Here is a 21,779-nt window from a genome sequence, read left to right on the forward strand (position 1 = left end):
TTGAGGGTGCAGTCTCCTCCTTGGTGTCAACCTCAGAGAAGAACATCTTCTAAACACCCAGATGGACATGAGGGGTTTCTTTATATTTTCCACCTTAAATCAATGTCTATTTTCATTCTTTCTCACTGCCTGGTTGATACGCAAGTATCACCTGTGCTGTATAACATAATACGTTTTATTTGTCCTAATGTGTAAGATAATGAATCTTGTTTATTCTAAGCTGTCCCCTCCCAAGCTTCAGGGTGGCCCCTGTGATAGTGATGGAACCAGAGCCACTGGCTACTGTGTCTCCTTTCATCTCAGCTGTGTCTTTGTGACCTGGGGGAATCTTTCCCAGGCTGTCCCCAAGTTGCAGGCATCTGGTTTATTCTAACTTATCAGGAGTGGACTGGATGTGATTTTCTGTATCTAGGAGAACTTGGTCAGACTGGACGTGATTTTCTGTATCTAGGAGAACTTGGTCCAGAGAATGTCTTCTGTTTGCCTGTTTTCCCCTGGAATCCCATTTGAAAGCTGCCGGTCATTCTGTTGGACTTTTTGGCTGCTGTGGAGAATTCGGAGCAGTAAATGGTAATGACGAAGCTCTCCCTTTTTGATCCTGCTTCCTACCTTGATCTTGCCTTGATCAGCTCAGACTCCATCCTCTGACTGGTAGAATGTGGCTTGTTTTACCCAGAGGGAGTTGATCAGTTATTTAGTAACTACTTGCTTTTCCCATCCCTGTTGTTTTTGTTGTTGTTTAGTTGCTAAGTCGTGTCTGACTTGCGGCCCCACAGACTGTAGACTGCCAGACTCTTCTGTCCATCGGATTTCCCAGGCAAGAATACTGGAGTGGGCTGCCATTCCCTTCTCCAGGGGATCTTCCTGACCCAGGGATGGAACTCATATCTCCTGCATTGCAGGCAGATTCTTTATTGCTGAGCCACCAGAAAAGCCCTTTCTCCATCTGTGGAGTACAATTGACAAGTTAATATTGTATATATTTAGGGTACACAGTTTGATGTTTTGATTCATGTGTATATTGTGAAATAATCACTGCAATTCAGATAATTCACATATCCACCACCTCACGAGTATGTGTGTGTGTGTGTGTGTGTGTGTGTGTGTGATGAGAACACTTAATATCTACCCTCTTCATGAATTTCAAGCATGCAGTATTATATTATTATTACAGTCACATTGTTGCACATTAGATCTCTAGACCTTATCCATCTAATAACTGAAACTTTATATCCCTTGACCAACATGTGTGCATGCTAAGTCGCTTCAGTTGTGTCTGATCATTTGCAACTCTATGGACTGTAGCCCAGCCAGGCTTCTCTGTCCGTGGGAATTTTCAGGCAGGAATATTGGAATGGGTTGCCATTTCCTCCTCCAGGGGATCTTCCTGACCCAGGGATCAAACCCACATCTCTTATGTCTCCTGCATTGGCAGGCAGGTTCTTTACCATTAGCACCACCTGGGAAGACCGTGCCTTGACCAACATCTCCCTGTTTTCTACTCCCACCATTCTACTCTCTTCTTCTAAGAGTTTGACTATTTTGGATCTCACATATAAAACTGTGCAATATTTTGCCTTTCTGTGTTTATTTAAGTTTGCATAAATGTTCTCCATATTCACCGCTGTCGTTGAAAATGGCAGAATTTCTATTTTAAGGCTGAATTACATATATATAATCACATTTTTTATCCATACATCCCTTGATAGATATTTAGGTTACTTCCATATCTTGGCTATTGTGAGCAATGCTGAAATGAACATAGGTGGGCAGACATTTCTTTCAGATACTAATTTTATTTCCTTTGGGTATATACCCAGGAGTGGAATTGCTGGATCCATATGGCAAGTCTGTTTTTAATTTTTTGAGAAGCTACCTTACTGTTTTCCTTAGTGGCTATACCAATTTGCACACTACCAATAGTGTACAAGGGTTCCTTTTCCCATACTGTCACCCACATCTGTCAGTAACTGCTTACTGAGCACCAGTCGTGCCTTGGGTCCTGTGCTAGGCATTGGGGCTGCAGCATTGGATACACGGAGCATGATCCCTGCCACTGTGAGACTTGACGTCCCAGGTCTATTTGCTCAATTATAACTCCTCCCCCACCCTCAGTTCCCACAGAGGAGGCACTGTCTTTCTGTAGCTCATTTCCATCATGGGCCTTCTGGCTATTCCAAAGAGCTTAGGATCAGCTGGAAATGTTCCTGTTCCCTGCTCCAGACCATTTATAAAAAATAGTAAATAAGACCAGTCGTAACACTACTGCTTGGCGAGTCCCCCAGTTCCCACTTCTCCATGCAGAAATGTGTCTTTTTCTGTCTTTAGTTGGCTCTCTCTCCATGGCCAAACTGCCCAAAGTCCCATGGAGACTCATTACTTTTAAAACCTTTTCATGTGGAACCTTGTCAAAGGCTCAGGGAAAATCTAAATAGCTGAACTGCAAGTTCTGAGCTAGGAATCAGGAGACCTGGGTTCTAGTCCTGACTGTCATTGGTTTATCACTGAATTTTAGAAAAGGCCCCAAACAGCCCCCATCTCAGTTTTTTCATTGTTAAAACGAGAATGATTATGCTGGCAGTCAACATCATAAAAATTTTATAACCATCAGATGAGACAGTGTTATTTAAGAATAACATTCTCAGCGAGGTATAAAACAAAAATATAGGGGATTGTTATTTTGAAAATTTACAACAGTGTCTTTTTCATTCATATGCATGATTCTTTCCCAAAAGGACTGTGGAAGATAGACATGGTTCCTCTGGCACTCCTGGGATGATGCTTGTTTACCGTTAACAACTTTCACTCCTAGAAGAGATTCAGGTTTATAGATCCAGTAGGACCTGGCTCAACTTGTGTTGGTATACTATGTAAGTGCATTGAAGAGTGGACTCTGGAATTGGTCAGACTTCAGCAGGGATCCAGACCACACTGATCACTAGATGTGTGACCATGAACAAGGTATTAAAACCTCTCTGTGCCTTATTATTCCTGTAAATTGAATAATATTAAGGCTTCATGGAGTCATGAGGTTTAAATGAGAAGATAAATACACGCAGAATGCCTTCCATCATGCCTGACACGTGGCAGCCGCTAAGTTGCTAGCAGTTCTTGTTGCCCAAGAGCCAGCAGCTAGTCCAGCCTATCTAAATTTGATGGCTATCCATCATTCAGCACGTCCCATCACAAACTCCTTTTATCTGTGTCTTACGTGAGACTCTTTCAGCAGATGGGTTGAATGGATGCTTTCCTTTCTGTTTCCTGAAACAAGTAGCATGGATGGGGGTGGGGTGATGTGAAGGGAATAACCACCTTTTCAATTACTGATTTCCTGCCCTGGAGGAGTGGGCAGGAGCGGGGCCCATTGACCCATGCCTTGCCTCTCTAGGCCTGAAAACACTTGCGTTAGTGCTCCCTGGTCCACTCCTCTGTCCCTGCCAAGTTCTCCTAGTTTCTTCTGCTGTCCACATCCAGCCCATCACCTCATCCTAAAGAGCAGGGAAGGTGGAGCCAAATGATAAAGACAGTCACTTAGGCACTGAATCCAGTTTCCCTCGGGGATCACAACACAGGACACTGGAGGAGACTCCTTTCTGCCAGCATCCCCGAGGGGTGCCTGCTCCTGCTGGCAGCCTTGAGGGGCTGGAGACCAGCCAGGCTGCACAGGATCACTCTTGTGCTGCTGCTCCAAGGGTGATTCACAGCTGGGGAGGCAGCCTGGCTGGGCTGGAGGCCAAGGCCATCACCGCGCGGTCAGACTTGGGTGGTAATCCCAATTGGTTTTGCATGAGCTCCCATTTCATTCAGATTAAGGAAAGACCTGCCCAGGGTAGACATTTAGTGGCTTGGGGGTGGGGACAGAAGGAGGAGGGTTACTGGAATCCTGGGCATTTGGATTTTAATGGCTAAGCATGTCTCTTCTTAATTCCTTCACCAGTTTTTTTTTCCTTATTGTTGTTGTTTTCCTGAGCTTAATGGGAAATCTGCAAAGAAGAGTTTGAACTTCATTCATTTCTTCATTTTAAAAATAAATATTTGTCAAGCACGAGTGTTTCAGCTTCAGAATTGGGAATTGGCGAAAGCCTCTGAAATTTGTACATACCAGAGGCCCCTGCCTTTGGTGGTACCCCTAGAAAGTAAATGTGCACCTCAATAAGGAACAGGGTCCCTCATGTAACTGGAGTGGTAGGAAAAATACAGATTCCAGGGTCAGACTGGATCCTCATTCATTTGTCGGATTTGGTAGCTCAGGGCAGTTATTTAATGTACTGTGTCCCATTTCCCCCCATCAATTCTATCAGAACATATCATTAGCTGTTGCAGAAAACCTTTCTGTTACTTTAACAATAGGAAATGTCCTGAGTAGCTAGAAAGGCCTGGACACGTGATAGCCTTCGGGGCTATTTTAATTCAGTGGCTCAGGGACATCACCAAAGACCAATGCTTTTCCTCTCTGTCCCTGACCTTCCCTGGCTCCAGCCCCCCACCCCGTTCTTATAACAAGAGGGTTGCCAATAGTTCTGGGAGCTACCTGTTTCTTTGATCTTATCAAGGGTGAGGGGAGGTGCTCTCTACCCCTGTCACAAGACACAGTCCTTGCTTCACTCTAATTGCAAGTGTTGAATCGTTTGGGTCTGCTTTCTCTCCATCGCTGTGGCCAGAGAGTGAGATTAAACCTATTTGTTTCTGCCCATCGAAGACCAGCCCAGGAAGCAGGGGGTGGGTCCAGTCCCACCTAAAAGGTGAGAGTGGTTGGAATGGATCCTGAAGGGGCCATGCAGGCCAGGACAAAAAAGCTCTTGAGAAGATTATATCAATAAGGAATCATGTATAAAATCATCTCCCAGTACCTGATGTCTAGGACGGGCTGAAAAATTGTGCTTAAGAGGAAGACAAGCAAAAAGGCTAGCACAAACCCCAAATCAAATACGTACATCACACACCACCCTGGTGTCAGAGTTCAGTGAATTCAACAGAAATGAGAGACAGCAGAGTTTTGGATGAATTGATGTTATCAGATGGCATTAATGTGGTGTCCTTTCTGTAACTTAATCCCTCTGAATAGCTCTGCCATTCTCCTTGAGCTCATAAAAGGTTAAGAATTACCTATTAAAATTAAAAATGAATATATAATGGGAATATTTGGAATATGATTTTTTTTCTTTAGTTTTGTTATTGAAATTTCCAAAATTATACTGCATTATCTTATAGAGACTTGTACAAATGGCATCTAATCAAGTTTGGTGATCTTAGCTATTGCTTCTCCCCATCTACCTCTGGCATTCTTCTCACCTTCCTACATTCTTATATGGATGGTGATGTTTGATCTCAACTTATGTGGACGGAAATATTAGTGCTCATCAATAGTCATGGCAAATCTATGAGCTCAGAGTGATGATGATCCTGAAGACCTGGGCCAGCACCTTGAATCAGGGGGTGGATGGCATTGGGAAAGTCCTATCTTTTCTAGACTTGTCCTCAGCCTTGGGGAATGTGGACAATAGTCCTTTCTCATGGTCTTCACGTTGTTCCAGCAGTTCTAGGAAGGACTGCCAGATGGCCCAGAGATGACCTAGTCTGTTAAGTGTTCTTGGAAGACTGAGAATGACTCATGCCCAAAACACATTTTCCTGGAATGCCCACATGCCCTTCACTGGGGACATAAATAGAAACTCTAGGGGATTTGGGGACCCTACATCTATTCCAGAATCTGAAGCATAAGCCAGTGGGTTCATAGACAGAACAAGTCCACCTGGTGTGAATCTTCTGGGGTTCTGGCTTCTCCTCGAAGGGCAGCAGTGATCCTGGCTGCCAGTTTCAAAGAATCAGCCCATATCTTTACATCCAAATTTGTTCTGCTAACAAATGTAGCTAATAAGACTGCCTTTCTGTTGTAGGATGATGCTCTGATCCGAAGCTGCATCAGTTTTCCCCTGTTTGCCTCATTCCCAGATTCCTCTTCCCCCATTTCAGCCCCACCATCTTGTCGAAAGATACACAAGCAAGGCATCATAGTTGTGAGCCTAAGGCGTAGTGAACCAGAGAGAAGAACACCAGGTTCTGAGTGCAGCCTGGTTTGGCCTCCCTGCCCCCCTCCAGTATCCCCACCCCTTCTCCCGGCCATTCCCCACCAAGAGGCCCCTGGTGGGATTGTGCTGCTCCTGCATGTTTGTCTTTCCTGATAGTTCAGTTAGTAAAGAATCCACCTGCAATGCTGGAGACCTGGGTTCCATCCCTGGGTTGGGAAGAGCCCCTGGAGAAGGGAATGGCTCCCCACTCCAGTATTCTGGCCTGGAGAATTCCACAGATGAGTCCATGGGATCACAAAAAGTCGGACACGACTAAGTGACTTTCACTTCACTTCACTTCATGCCCCTCCCTTGCCCATGGGGAGGGAAGCTCCCGGCTGAGGCTGGACCACGGGCGGCTCAGGATCTGAACTCACATCTGAACTCTCTTCTTCCTCTTGTCCACAGATCCGGGTAGACGGGCCCAGGGGCAACGCCCTCCAGTATGAAACTGTGCAGGTGGTGGAGCCCGGCCCTGTGCTCCGGGACATGGCCTTCTCCAAGGACCGCGAGCAGCTCTACATCATGTCGGAAAGGCAGGTAAGGCTCTCAGCGCTCTGCCAGACATTCATCTTGCCACTAAAGACTAGCCTGTGGCTCCGTGGAAACCTACAGGAGGCTGGCTGCAGAGAGGGGGTTTGATTTATTGGGCTCAGTGCGTATCCTTTCTGTTCTGCTGCCTGGGGCCGGAGGCTGAGTGCACCTGAAACAGGGAATGAAACTGTTCAAATATCAAAATATCTGTAAGTCAAAGACAAATCCACTGACTTCAGAGTGATGGTGTGTGTAGGGGCAGGGCCAACACTTGCCCTCTTTTGAAGAAACGCGGTATGGATGCTCAAGTTTCTGGTCTAGATTTTCCTACATACTGTATAATCTCCTACCAAGGTCACCTTCATGGACCCTGGAGGTCTCTGGTGGGCAAGGATTTGTCACCTCTCCCCCCCAAATAGTTGCAGGCAGATTATGAAAGAGTCAGATGGATGGAGATTCTGAAAACGAGGTCTATGTGTGTGAAATGAGATGCTGTGGCATGTCCTGAGCCTTTGTGTGATAAGATGCATGGCATCACCAATGCAATAGACATCAACCTGGGCAAACTCTGGGAGATGGTGAGGGACAGGGAGGCCTGGCATGCTGCAGTCCATGTGGTCGCAAAGAGTCAGACATGACTGGGTGGCTGGACAACATCAGCAAGAACTCTAACATGGAACCTCCAGCAAATTCCATGAAGCCATGCCAGGCAGAACAAATGCGGTGTGGGGATGGCTATTAGCTGATGTGGAGTAGGAAGTGGCAAAGCTGGAGTTACTTCTGGAACTCAGCTGCGAACTCAATTCTTCAGGGGTCCCTGAACTTAGGCCAGGACTCAGAAGTTTGCAGGTGGAGGAATCAATTTTGCTTTGGAAATCTGGTTCAATTAAGGGTATGTGCTGTGGTACCCTAATTCACAGAGTGTTCCACCCGGCAAGAAACGCCCCACCCCAAGCGTGGCTTTGCACTGCCATTCCTCCATCGCCTCTCGGGAGGATGGGTCAACGTGGGAGCTGTCCTCCCAGTCCATGAATGTGTATACATTAGCTCTGAGCGGCCAAGGCAGATTCCCTGTCTTATTCATCTTCATTAGCGAGGCCTGGACTCCCCAGAGGATCTGACAGAGTCTGGATTGTCCCCTCTCTGCATAGTGGGGGAGATAAATACCACATTATGCCACCCACAAGGCTTGTGCATTATGCCTTGGGAGCCCACAGCAGCTCCACCCTCCCCCAGAGCTCAATGACATCTTCTCGGGGTGTGGGATCCCCCCATTCAGCCACACTGGGACTCATTGTGATGTCCTGGTTGAGGCTGCCATGGCCGGGGAATGGCCTGAGGTGGGGCTGAGAGAGGAGCCTTTTATCCCAGGAGTCAGGACCCGTATGAAACTGCTCCTTTGCTTTCATTCCTTATTCCCTTCTGGTGGGGCCTCACTCTCCCTCCCTGCATACCTCCAAGGCCCTGGATGCTGAGAGGAGGTAGCTTTCCTTGGTGGAATGAATTCTTGAGAGAAGACCCTATATGTCCACAAGGATTGAATGCTTCAGGATTTCTTACATGACCTGAAAGCCAGGGTTTCTGAACCTGAGACTTAAAGACTTCCAAAGAAGAAAATACAAAAGCTGTATGGAGCCCCCTCTGATAGGTGCCTTGGGATTTGAGCTTCTGGACCTCAGCTGTCCTACTTCCCTGAGGGCACAGTTAGTGTTCAGCACCCATTCATGCTTGACCCGCAAGGCCTGCTGGGAGCGCTAGATTATGGGCACTTTGGAAAGAAGGCAGGAGTAGATGGAGTCACGGCCTTCATCCATCATGGCGCTGCTTCTCACAGAGAAGGGGTGGCTGCCACCCAAATCACAGCTCCAAGGCCCGGATATCTGGGCCAACAATCCACTGGGGTTGCAGATTCTCGGTGGGGAGTGGTAAGGTAGCAAGACGGGTAAATAACCAGGCCTTGTTGTCAGGATATCTGATCATAAACCGTGGTCCTGCCATTTGCTAACTGTGATCTCAGGAGCTGTTAAGCTTTGTAAGCTCTCCTTGTTCTCAGCTGGCACATGGAGGTAATGATAAAATCCAGTAGTGTGGTTCCATGGATCAAATGATGTAATGCATGTAAGCAGCATGAATCAAGCCTGGCACAGAGTAAGGACTGGATCAGTAGAGGCTCTTATTCTTAGGACATTGCACCAGGAGTGTGTGGACCTGGCTGCGTGTGGAGTCGGGCATCAAGGTTCTGGGTGACCTGTGAAGGGTGGAGCACAGGGCAAGGTCTAGCCAGGCCCCTGAGCAGGGATCCAGTCCTAGTGGAGAGCAAATCAAGAACCCACAACCTGTGGCTCTGACGGGACAGGAGCAGCCTAGTAAATGCATCTGGAGATATAGAGGCCCCAGGGCATCAAGTGAGTGAGTCATGAAGGATTAGAACACTTTGCAGGCCAGGACTATAGGCTAAGGGTATGGGCTGATGACACTGATGCCGGCTATGCCTGAAACGTGCTGCAGTTTCTCATCTGGCTGATATGTTCTTGTCCTTAAAGCTTATCTCTGCTGCCACCTTCCCCACTGAGCTGTTCCCGACCCGGGGTTTACACCTCTATGGTAGTTCTTCTCTGACTGAGCCATGATGACTTTCTTATTTATCTATTTTTAATTGAAGGATAATTACTTTAACGAATTGAAAGCTAAAGCCATATGATCATCTCAATAGATGCAGAGAAAGTTTTGGACAAAATTCAATATCCATTTATGATTTTAAAAAAATAAGAACTTCCAGAAAATAGGCATAGAAGGAACATAGCTCCACGTGATGACTTTGATTTTTCCCTCCTACCAGACTGTCAGCAGATGGAGGACAGTTCTTTGTCTTCTTCATCTGTCTAAACCTCGACTTTAAAGCTTTTATAGTTATTCTGATGAATGAATGAATGAACCCCCAGCGTCTTCACTGAGCCAGAGTTAGAAAAGAGAAGGACTGATACAAATGATTTATTGCTTATTTTAATTCCAAAGTTTGAACTTAGATAATAAAAAGACTACACTTTGGATAAAGGAAACACCACCCCCCCAAACTTCAGTCCCCTGTTTATCACTGCCATGACTTTTGCCCTGTTCTGAACTATTTTTTTCTTTGTGTTTTCCCTTATATAAACTTGCTGATTAAACTTAAATAGCCTACTTTATCTCTTAAATAATAATATCATACATCTCATGTGCTAGTCATATGTAATATTCCTAACTGTGATATTGTGATTTAAAATAAGAAAAACATACCTGGTCTCCACCCTATTTATGGTACAGAATTATCACAATCTTTGGAACTTCCCGAATGAAGAGAGTAATGGTGCTACTATTACAATTATTTGCAAGCTGAATAATTCCGTAGCCAGCTCTTGTTTCTGTTGTTGTGGATATATGAGTTCCCCTTTATTTCTCGTCCAGCAGGGGCTGCCTTCCATGGACACTTTCTTGGGAGTGGTTGAGTGCTCCCTGCTAGGTATCAGCGTCATTTTGTCAAGGTCTGCCTGTCTCTTGCTGTGCTATATTGTGTTTCTGTCTCTTTCCTTTCTTCTGCATGACTCTGGGTATCTCCCTAGGGTGTGTGTGTGTGTGTGTGCCTACACACACCTTCCCCTGTGTCTGACTCTATGTGTCTCCATCAGTCTGTGTGAATGTATATGGTATATTTGCTGCGACTGCTGCACTCCCCAGGGAACATCTATATACACTGAAACCAGTGCGATAAAAACCTGCCAAACTGGTGGGAGGGAAGTGAGAAGGAGTGTCAGTGAGGCAGACGCATGAAGAGATGAGGTGGCAGAGTGGTGGCTGTCCTCAGGCACCCCGGAGCGACCCCCTACGGGGAGGAGAAGCAGCTATTACCCCCACCAGGCAAGTGTCTTCTTTGATAGCCTCAGAGCAAGTGGCAGATTTCTCAGTAAATTTCAGCTTCCCTGCCAGCCACACTCCACCTCTCCCCTGCCTGAGAGCCAGGGGCCTTGGACACATGTTTCTGCTCATGAGATATACTTTCAGTTGTGTTTGGGCCAAAGCTGTCTCTTTCGGAGCTCTTTGTTTTACTGACTCCTGTTGACAGTGGGTCAGCTTCAGGTGCCTGGGGACATCACAGCCTGTCCCTCTCTTAAGCCAGTGGCACTCTAGTCCTAGCTGTGAGCCAGGATACGGATGCCTGCAGGAGCGGAGGAGGTGGGTCCACCTGTGGTTGGAGTTACCTAGGAAAGCAGGGTCAGGCAGGGGCCCATCATAATCTGGTCCACTTGGCTCCATCATAATCCAGTAGGGAAGCAGCGAAGGCCATCTCGCTTTGTAATGGATCACCCAGGCCTGATTCATTCGTTCACTCAACAGATTCACTCAACTAGGCAACTACTATGTGCTGAACATGAGCTCAAGCACTGGGGATTTAAAAGTGAAGAAGCATAAATATCCTTGACTTTAGGAGCTTGTGGTTTCAGCAAGAGGGAACAGTCAAGAAGAATCAACCTGCTAAAAAGTCCTATAGTAGATGATCAGGTAACACATGCCATCATTCGGGAGGACTGGTCAGGGTGAACGGCTTGAAATTTTTAAAACACAGTGATCAGAGAAGGCTTCCCAGAGAGCAAGGACATCAAAGTGAAGGGGCCTGTGGAGGACCCCTCTCCTCGTCTGTGTTTTCTATATTTCTGTTCGAGCTCTTTGCCTGGGATTGTGAAACTGAGAGATGGTGAAGAATGCATGGTGGGAGAGAGGGGTTTGGGGAAAGGATGCTTTGTAAATGATTTGTACCATGTTGTGAGTTTCAGAAGGAAGCTCAGTTCAGGGGAAGGTGATACTGGGGTTCAAGACAGGCTCACGCCCCTTGGGACTTGCACCCTCTCTGGGTGGCGCTTCTGCCGAGGACCCTCTGTGTAATAAGCAGACCATTATTGCCCCTCTGTGCCTCAGTGTCCCTCCCTGCCCCCACCTGCCTCCCGGGATGTTCTGAGACTAGCCGACATGGAGTCTGACAAGCTCAGAGGTCCATGGACCTTGGTCTCATACAAGTGCAGTCCTGGGGTCCAAGGTGATGGTTCCTGTAAGAATGATTTCCCTCCCTTGGTGCTGGGTCCCCAGGCACGTGTTATTCCTCCCGCCCCTGCAGGGCCGAGCTGTCCGCTCCAGTTTGCATTTGGATGGCTGACACTCTGACAAGGCCATTTGGACATTTGCTCCCGGTACCCAGACAGGGCTATTCCCGATAGCTCCTGGGAGAGGGGGCTTGAAGTGCAGGCCTGAGAGCAAAGCGACAGCCCGTGAGCCACTGCAGGCATTTGCAAAAAGAGAAGAGCTGTTGCCTTGTTTCCCCCAATTTCACTCAGGTGGAAGCCCTCCCACTTGTCTGGAGCAATTCCCAAAGCATCCTGTGCGTAATGACTGAGATGTTCTACTTCTCCCTTCCTTCTAACAAAGGCAGAACCTGAACTTCCCTGGTGGTCCAGGGGTTAAGAGTTCTCCTGCTAATGCAGAAGCTATGGGTTCAGTCCCTGGCCTAGGAAGATCCCACATGCTGCAGGAAAACTAAGCCCGTGCACCACAGCTACTGAAGCCCTCCCGCCCTAGAGCCCATGTTCAGCCATAAGAGAAGCCATCATGATGACAAGCCCATGCACTGCAACAGGAGAGTCGCCCCAGCTCATGGCAACTAGAGAAAGCGTGCACACACCAACAAAAACCCAAAATCAGCCCCAAATCAATTGATTGATTAATTTTGAAAACATGGCAGAACCACTCCCTGGGAGGGACCTGGGCAGGGGAGATGGCTTCCTGTTCCAGGTTCGACACTCTGGTGCTGGCAGCTGAATTCTCCATAGCACCATAAAACCTTAGGACTGGAAAAGCCTTCAAGGCTTCTCAGGTTCAACTCTCTCCTGCTGCTTTTCCCGCTATGATTCATGAGCTGACTGAAGCCCAGGGAGGTAAATGGCTTGTTTAGAGTCACACAGCAGGTTGGCAGAGGAGCCAAGTTAGAAGGCAGCTCAGCTCGTCCTGCAAGGTCTGCTTCAGGCCCCCCTTCCAACGAGGACCGTGGAGCTCTTGAAGGGGCCGAGAGTCCTCTTCATCTCCTAGTCTTCCCAGCAGGACAGTTCTGTATCCCAATCCTTGGCCACCAAAACAAGCTTTAGAAATCGAAAAGGCTTGCTGGGGTGGGGTGAGCTGATTGGGATGCTGCGGGTGATGATAAGAACTCAGAACCAGGACTTCTCTGATGGTCCAGTGGCTAAGACTTTGCACTCCCGATGCAAGAGCCTTGGGTTCGATCCCTGGTCGGGGAACTAGATCCCACATGCCACAACTAAAGATGTCACATGCTGCAACTAAGACCCAGTGCAGCCAAATAAATAAACAAATAAAATTAAAGAACTCAGAACCACCCCACTGCCCCATGAAGAAGGGCCCTTGGTTTATTCTCCCACTCCAGTGCACACTGGGACAAAAGCCCCCTTCTATTTTAGAACATCCTGGGAGTACACAGAGCTCTAGACATAGCCAGGATACCACATAAGGGGAGTGGGTAGCAAAGCGCTCTAACCCCACATTCCTTTTCCAACAGACTTGCATCAGAGAGGGACACTCATAAAAAGTGTAAAACCCTCTAACTTCTGAATAGGGTCGAATTCAGCAGCCTCCATAAGAGGAAGAGAATGACAGTGGCCTGGCATCTGTTAGATGACCATGGGGGTGACTGGCAGACAGAAATGTGTGCAGCATGGAGACCCTGGAACAATAAGGAATAGGCCATGTAGATGGGGCTTCACCCTGACCCTCAGAGTTCATCTGCTCTGCTCCCCGGAGCAAGTCACTCAAGCAGAGTTTGTGCTTCAGTGTCTTCATGTAGAAAGCACAAATGATAATAACCAGCTTTCAGGGCTTTTAGGACTAAAGGTATTACATGTAAAGTGTTGGGCGTGGGTGGTATCACTATTGTCATTACTATTATTACTAACACTCTTAGGAACACCCAGACGAACCACTTAACCTTTGGTGGCTAAAAGCTAGTTCACCTTCAGCCACCAGCCTGCCCCCCCCCCCAACAATCCCCGTTTAGAATCCCCCAGAAAAGCCTGAGCACCACCCCCTTCACATCTGTTAGCACCAGGAGACTGAGGGCTGGGGGCCTGGGGTTCCCCATCCCAATCAGATAGAGCTGCATCCCTTCAAAGGGCTTGGCGGGGTTATCTTCATAACTGTGCTTCTGCTTGTACATGCATGCTAAGTCATTTCAGCTGTATATGACTCTTTGTGACCCCATGGACTGAAACCTACCAGGCTCCTCTGTCCATGGGATTCTCCAGGCAAGAATACTGGAGTGGGTGGTCATTTCCTCCTCCAGAGGGTCTTCCTGACCCAGGGATTGAACCCTGGTCTCTTATGTCTCCTGCATTGGCAGGCAGGTTCTTTACCACTAGCGCCACTGGGGAAGCCCTGGGGAAGGCATTTAGTTTGAGTCCAGCCCCACAGGACTTGAGGTCATCACAGACTGGGCATCTGAATAGTTTCTGGCTCCTCACCTGTCAGGACCTCTAGGGCAGACAGGAAAATGGTTTGTTCTTCTTCTCTGTGCCCCGAACTAAAGAAGAGCTAGTACTAAAGGGAGGGCAGGGGTGGGCAGAGAGGGGGCGGAGTGGGAGGAAAGACAGGAAACCCGAGGGCCAAGTGATCAGGGGAACGTCTGGCAGCCCTCTGATCCTGAACTCCGCTCAGCATCTGTCTCCAGCACTTGGTCTGACAATCAGATCCTCTCACCACTCGGTGCCAGGGTCCCCATTATTTCAGGGCACTTGAAGTGGTGTTGTAAAGGCAACGACCTATAATATCCCACTCAGCAGCACGTGCGGAGACTCCACAGCATGGGCAGACAGGGCCAGGGGCTGCGTCTCTGCCACCTTTCAGGAATCTCCCCATGTGTGTTTACTGAGTGCCTACTGTATGCCCAGTGCAGGGCCAGGCACTGTGCAGAATAGAGAAAAGCAGAGTAAAGTATGTTCTGGAAGCGTTGTGGGAGTGACATGGATGCAAACTCCAGCCTACAGGGTGTTGAAAAGAAAGGGGTCCAACTGCTGGGGTTACCCTAGAAGCACAGTGTGTATGCTAAGTCGCTTATGCCCTCCTCCAGGGGATCTTCCTAACACAGGGATCAAACCTGCACCTCTTATGTCTCTTGCGTTGGCCCATGAGTTCTTTACCACTAGCACCACCTGGGAAGCCCTGTGCATTTGGGGTCCTGGAGAGACGATGTTAGCCTGAAGGGCACACTCTCCTTGCAGCTTAGGTAGGTATCGCAAGGACTCCCATCTGGAGACAGAGTTTAGGGTATGTGTCCCAAGATAAGCCTCAACTCCACAGGCACCCCCATCCCCTAACCCAGGGTGGGTGCAGATGGAAACCACCCCCCACAACCCCACCCCTCTCCCCTTCCTCCATGGATGGCATCTGAATGGAAGTGGTTAAGTTCAATGAGAACTGATCTGAGTTGTGCTTGAAGTTCTGCAGAAAAAGAGAAATACTGGATCCTTAAGTGAGTTGTGTGCTCAGTTTGAATATTGATGAGAAGTTTTCGAAAGTAAATAGATGCGTGTTAATTTGTGCCATTGTTCAAGAGGACTCGTTGGCATTAGTGGCATCACATGACTTTGCTAAACACAATATAGGTATAAAAGTAGAAATTACAAATAGTAGAATTATATCTGATCTGTCTTGTAATTGCCTTTCAAGTATTACATGGAGACAATGGAGACATGAATTTGAAACTGACTCAGAGACGATGCAATCATTTCAAGGGAATGTATGTTGGTTGAGGAAAAGACTGTCAGGATATTTAAAGAAAGTTGTGCAAAACAATGAAATAGAGAAATAGGTATATCATCCTCAGAAAGGGTTCCGTGCTGGGGTGGAAGGCGTTATAATATCTTCTGGGTGACTTGAGGGTGTCCACAGCATGAGCCAGAACCACCAGTCCTGATTTCTGGTCTTGGCTCTGCCACTTTCTACCTATATGACTTTGAGCAAACTATTTAACCTCTGAGTATTTCATTTTTCTCAGCAGTAACACAGGGATGGTCTAGTGCCCACTGACTGAATGGTTACAGTGAATAAATTAAATAATATATTTAACTCTTTGTGCAGGGCCTGCCACTTAACAAGGGCTCAACAACTCTTAGCTTCCATCTTTATTATTAATATTTTCTATTAGAAGGGTGCCTATATTTTATTGAAATAAGTTCCACCTATAATATTTTTACTTCCCTCATTCATACACTCACTCTTGTCTTCTCCAAGACCTGTGAGGCCCGTTTTTTTTGGTGCCTAAAATGGCAGCGAGCAAACCAAGGCAGCCTCCATGGACCACACTTCCCATGTCAGCTCTGGCTCCGAGCCCGAGCCAAGGCACTGAGGCTACACTAGTGGGCCATTTGTGCACATCTCACTTCCTTGAGATGTCACCTTGGAAGGGGGTCATCACTCACATCTGCGGGTCCTTCAGCGTAGGAGGAGAGACCCCTCAAGGGAAATCCTACTTCCCTGCAGCCTCCTTGAGTCCACATGACTTGGCGATAAACGTTCACTCTCATTAAGACAAGAAAGTCTCAGGAGACTGGCAGTACACACGTGGACTGTGACACATACACAGCTTCTCCCGCTTGTCCCTTGCCTCGGCGCCCCTTTAAACATCCGCTAGTCCAGAGCTCCCCAAATTTCATCCTCAGAGCCAAAGTTTTGCAGGATATTAAAAAATAAAAACAAGCCTTCTTTGGTCTAATGCATTTGGAGTATTCTTGCCTGGGAAATCCCATGGACAGAGGAGCCTGGTGGGCTATACAATCCATGACATCACAAAAGAGATGGACACAACTTGATAGCTAAACAGCAGTGAGTAAGCAGATATCTTGACCGTAGCATTTCTTAGAGCATCAGTGTGCTAAATCTCCAAGCTAGGGGAGCGCTGGCAAATTTAGGAGGTCCTGTCTCCCAGACTCCTTTGACCACAAAATTCACCTTACTACGAGCACTCAGGGTAGAACTTTCACGGGGAAAGACTTCATTTTTATCTCTTCCCAGCCTTTCCAGGTTTCTCTCAAGCTGTTTGCCTGGCTCTAGGCCTGGAACTGGTCTCATCTTCTGCACTGTTTCATTCGTAGGCACAGACTGGATTCTTGGTCATTACTCCTCTGAGTTTGGGAAAGGAGGGTTCTTTGATCTTTGCCTTAAAGTCACAGCCAGACTTTGGGGCTAAGATTCTCTCCTTCCAGTTTACTGACCACCACCCCCCACCCCCCCACCATCCCCTAGGCTCTCTCTGCTCATAAGTGCTCCCAGGACCATCTCTCCTCCATCCTAGGTTCCTTCTGCCCTCTTCAACTCTGAACTTAGCCCACCCTTAATCCTCAGTTCATTGTTCTCTGAAAGTCACCAATTTTATTAAAATTATTAACGTTCTGCCTCTTGCCTACTATCACCATTCAGATGTATACTGTTCTCACCTGAGATTCATAGATTATATCACTTTGCATCTTTTCAGATGGTTCCTAATGCAGGAGCCATTGTTCTCAGATCTTTATTAGTCTATCTTCAATAATTCAATAATGCTGATAACCTGATATTCCTCAATTCACAATGATTTAGAGGAGACAATTCCCTGGTGGCTCAGATGGTAAAGAATCTGCCAGCAATGCAAGAGACCAGGGTTTGATCCCTGTGACAGGAAGAGCTCTTGGAGAAGGGAATGGCTACCCACTCCAGTATTCTTGCCTGGAGAATTCCATGGACAGAGGAGCCCAGTGGGCTACAGTCCATAGGATCACAGAATTGGACACAACTGAGCAACTAATGCTTGCTCCAAAACACCAAAGACCAAACTTTTAATATGTGGTACACTTTTTTTCTCTTTATTGTAGTGGTCTTAAAGTATACTTTGATGCTAAATGGTGCTAAGAAGGATCAGATGGTGCAAGGGAAGAAACGATTAGAACATCTATTTATTTTTCTATTTAAAATAGGAAATTAGGCTTTGCTCTTTTAATATACAGTGAATACTGTGTGCCATTTTCCTGACTTGGTCTATACATCAGCCATTTATGTGTCTAGAAGGCATGGAGGTATGTGGAGGGGCCTACCTCTCCCAGTGGTAGACACTGGCAGTCTTACTGACTGATTCAGTTTCATATATATGACAGAAAATTTGTACGTGCAACTGATACTGTCAATATTGTTTTTAAAAAATCCTTTAAATAGAACCCACAGTATTTTGCGATGAGCTGAGAGTGAGCATGAAAATTTATTTTGTACAACATAGAGGTTTTCTGGTTATGGAAATGTAAAGAGTTTTCTTTTAAAAGAATCAAAATGTTCTACATTTGCTGACCTTTTCAGTTCTGACAAGCAGCTGTCAGAACTATGCCACTTTGCTGATAACTTTGAAAACGTAAAGAGTTCATCTGCCCCCTTAATGTAAAAGCAATGTGTTAACAATGATTTAGAAAGTAACTACTTTTAGAAAGCATTTAGGGTAAGGAGAGACCATTTGGGAAGAGAAAAAAGATGTTTGGAAATATTTTCACCTTTATATGATTTGATAATGAGGAAATATGACACTTTAAAAACTCATATCTCAATGCTTTAAAAACTTGAAAATAGAATCTTCTACTTGCTTAAAAACCTTCTAAGTAGTTTCTGAGAGTTTTAACCCATTTGTTAAAAAATATAAAAATTTAGCATCTTCCTATTAGTTAAAAGAACAGTTGATTGACATCAGAAAAGATGGAAATCTATTAGCTGAATTTCAATAAGAATCTTCATATAATTGGTTCATGAAACTGAAAAGATATATACATATCTTGATTTAGTCAGCATAGCCAGCAGTGTACTTTTTGCATCTCTGTGTCTACATGAAGTGCCTTTTTGCTGTTGTTATGACAGCCATTGAAGCAAAGTATTGAAATAAACTGGACCCTAGACCTCAAAACCCCGTATCACAAAGTGATAAACAACTATTTTCAAAAGTAATGAAAGCAATCCCAACACATCAGTCTCACCACTATTTGTAATAATTTTCATGGTGATAGTAAAATGTTTGTATCATTCATTAATAATAGAAAATAAAAATTAAGATGGTATTTTATCTTTATCTCACTTCATTATTTCCTCATTTTGTAATAATGCAATGGTGTTAATAAGTACTCTTTGTAAAGAAATAGATGAGCTTTGTAAGTGCATGCTCAAAAATTGTTTTTTACTATGGGGTATGCAATCAAAACTCTTTAGAGACCTACTGGTCATTGGAGTGTGTAAAGTTGCAGCTGTTTCATAAATTGCTCTCATCTCAATCTCTGATATTCACTTTCCTGTTACCTTTTAAACCAACCTCCTTTGTACCCAAGAGTTTGTTCGTTTAGACCCAGCTCAGAAGCTCATAGTCTTCTGTGAGCTGGTGCATCCATGTGGGTGGAGTCCCTGTGGTCAGTTTCTTTATTCCTCAGTAATTTGCCCAATGCCTTCTAGATCTTTCTAGGGCCAGGATCCCTGAACAGCAGATTGAAAATTCCCTGTGGGAGCAACAGTAAAGAATTTGAGATGATGCTGACAGATGAGCATCAGATAAGTAGATAGCATTACCATGGCTATGCTGTGAAAGGTGTTAGGGAAAATTCTTGCATCTAAATGCTCAGAATGACCGCGGAGCTTGAGAATCATTGTGTGTGTGCTGTGCTTATTTGCTTTGGTCGTGTCTCACTTTTTGTGGCTCCAAGGACCACGGCCCACCGGGCTCCTCTGTCCATGGGATTCTCCAGGCAAGAATACTGGAGTGGGTTGCCATGCCCTCCTCCAGGGGATCTTCCCGGTCCTGGGACTGAACCCACATCTCATGTGTCTTCTGCACTGCAGGCAGATTCTTTACCACTGAGCCCCCAGGGGAGCCCGGTGAGAATCATCACATAGACAGAAATCAGCCAGCCCGGAGTCAGTCTTTTCTCATCATGTCTCTAGTCCCCACTCTTTCCTCCTTGGTCTCATTCCATCCCCACTCTTTCCTTTATTCTATTTTCGACCTTCCTCCCACCATCCTCCTTATTTATCCCAATCTCTTATCTCACTCTTCTCCACATCCACCTTCCCTGTTCCCCTCTCTGGGGAGGGAGGCAGAGCTGGAATGGGGTCAGGCCAGTGTTTTCAAACTGCTGGTCATGACACATTAGTGGGTCGAGAAATCAATTTAGTGGGTCACGGAATCAATTTAAAGGGTCATGACCAGAACGTTTTTTTAAATGGAATAGAGGAAAATCAAATAGAATAGTGTCCATCAAACATAGTAAGGATAAGTGCTATCTGTAAGACTATATATGTGCCTGTATGTGTGTGCCCTGGGTTGCAACGTAAAGCCTATCAGTTGCCGAGAGTCCTGGAATCCTGATTGGAATGAACACGCTGGCCTAGGGGACAATGAGAATAACTTGCACACACTGGCAGTAAGTTGACTTCAGCTTTGAACTTCTGGCTCACATTTCAAGCCGTGCTAATGACATCATCTGCTCCTCCACTAGTTTGTAGTCAAGCGATTTCTCAGTTCTAACAGTTTGGCTTCAACAGCTGTTTGTTAACAGTTTGGTGTGACAGCTGTGGGCTGGTAGGCAGGCATTGGACACAGAGTAAGGCTAACTGGAACTGGAATCAAAGCTTGGCTTGATGTGAGTCTAGACTTCTGAGTCTCTGTTTTCTCATTTGTGCACCAGATCCATTCTTTCCAATATGTTATTTTATTAAGGTTTTGTCTTTCAGTCACTAAGTCGTGTCCAACTCTTTTGTGACCCCATGAACTGCATCGTGCCAGGCTTCCCTGACCTCCACTATCTCCCAGAGATTGCTCAAATTCATGTGCCTTGAGTCGATGATGCTATCTATCCATCTCATCCTCTGGCACCCCTTCAGTCTTTCCCAGCATCAGGGTCTTTTCCAATAAGTCGGCTCTTCGCATCAGGTGGCCAAAGTATTGGAGCTTCAGCTTCAGCATCAGTCCTTCCAATGAATATTCAGGGTTGATTTCCTTTAGGAGTATTAAGGTACACATGGAAAATAAATTTATTTGCACAGCTCTCTAAGAGGCTGGAGGTCCCCCCATGACCAGAGGGCACCAGACTGGAGGACACATCTCCTCTAGGCATTTCCCAGCATCACTGCATGCCACCACTCCCCAGGTGGGAAACGCTGTCCAGATGACCACAGTATACAAACAGGTCTGGAAATATTTGTCCCTGTAAGCCTGTGTGTAGGTCCCCGTGCTGGGAACATACAAAGATGTGAAAGACATCAGTGCCATCTAGAAGCTGACTGTTTAGCAGTTGTCCTCACCACCTGCAGTTTGCAAGAGACACAGTGTGGTTCAGGGCCAGCTGAGTCCTGATCAGCGTTTATTTGCAGTGGCCTCTTTTTGCCTGGGGCCCTGACACTTGAACATTTCTTTTCTTTCTGTGGGAACTGAACATAGCCTCTGAAATGCCTTGTAATCTTGATATTTCTCAGTTACAGACATAAACCTGAGGTGAGTCAAGAATCTAATGGCTCTCCAAATCCCAGATTCTGCTGCATTCACCGTGCGCACCAAAGGGAGTAAAACTAATTACTACCTTCTTAAAGAGCTGAGCCTGGGTGGATACACCCTTGAAAGTGGCCAGCAGAAATGCTCCATCCTCCCTGTGCAGCTGCCTGCAAGTCTTTTGCTAAAACCTTTGATGCCTGAGGACCCCTGCCTCGGGCCATTAGCAAGAAGGCTGGTGGTCATTATTAACTAGCTGGCATTGACTGATGGCACCAAGTTGCTTTTTTTTTTTTTTTTTGGCCACACATGGGCTGGTGGCAGCCGCTTAGTTGACCCCTGGAATTTGGAGTTTATTCTGCCATGGAAACAAAGAAATAAATTAGAGCAATAAACAGAAGCCCCCATGGTTAAACACACTGGTTAGAGCCACTCACTAGCCTCTGCTGATTGCCTCCCCAAAACCACACACACATCAGAGAATCCTGCCTCTCAGCCCCTTGGTTCTCACTCCCAGATTCCTGGCACTCTTCCTCTCTAGACCATTAAAATGAAGAGAGAGATTTTGTCCTTTTATTTTTGCCCTCTTGAGCCCAGTGTCACAGAAA

The 21,779-nt window shown here is 46.3% G+C and overlaps 1 protein-coding gene across 1 annotated transcript in view; it reads left to right on the forward strand.

Annotated features, from left to right (window-relative positions):
- Nucleotides 1–21,779, forward strand: part of PLXNA4 (plexin A4) — a 472,507-nt gene that overhangs the window by 298,567 nt on the left and 152,161 nt on the right. The window contains exon 4 of the mRNA XM_070465677.1: nt 6,477–6,608. Coding sequence (XP_070321778.1) covers nt 6,477–6,608 — 132 coding nt within the window. The remainder of the gene's footprint in view (nt 1–6,476; nt 6,609–21,779) is intronic.

Source organism: Odocoileus virginianus, chromosome 1 (assembly GCF_023699985.2).
Source record: "Odocoileus virginianus isolate 20LAN1187 ecotype Illinois chromosome 1, Ovbor_1.2, whole genome shotgun sequence".
NCBI classification, from domain to species: domain Eukaryota; kingdom Metazoa; phylum Chordata; class Mammalia; order Artiodactyla; family Cervidae; genus Odocoileus; species Odocoileus virginianus.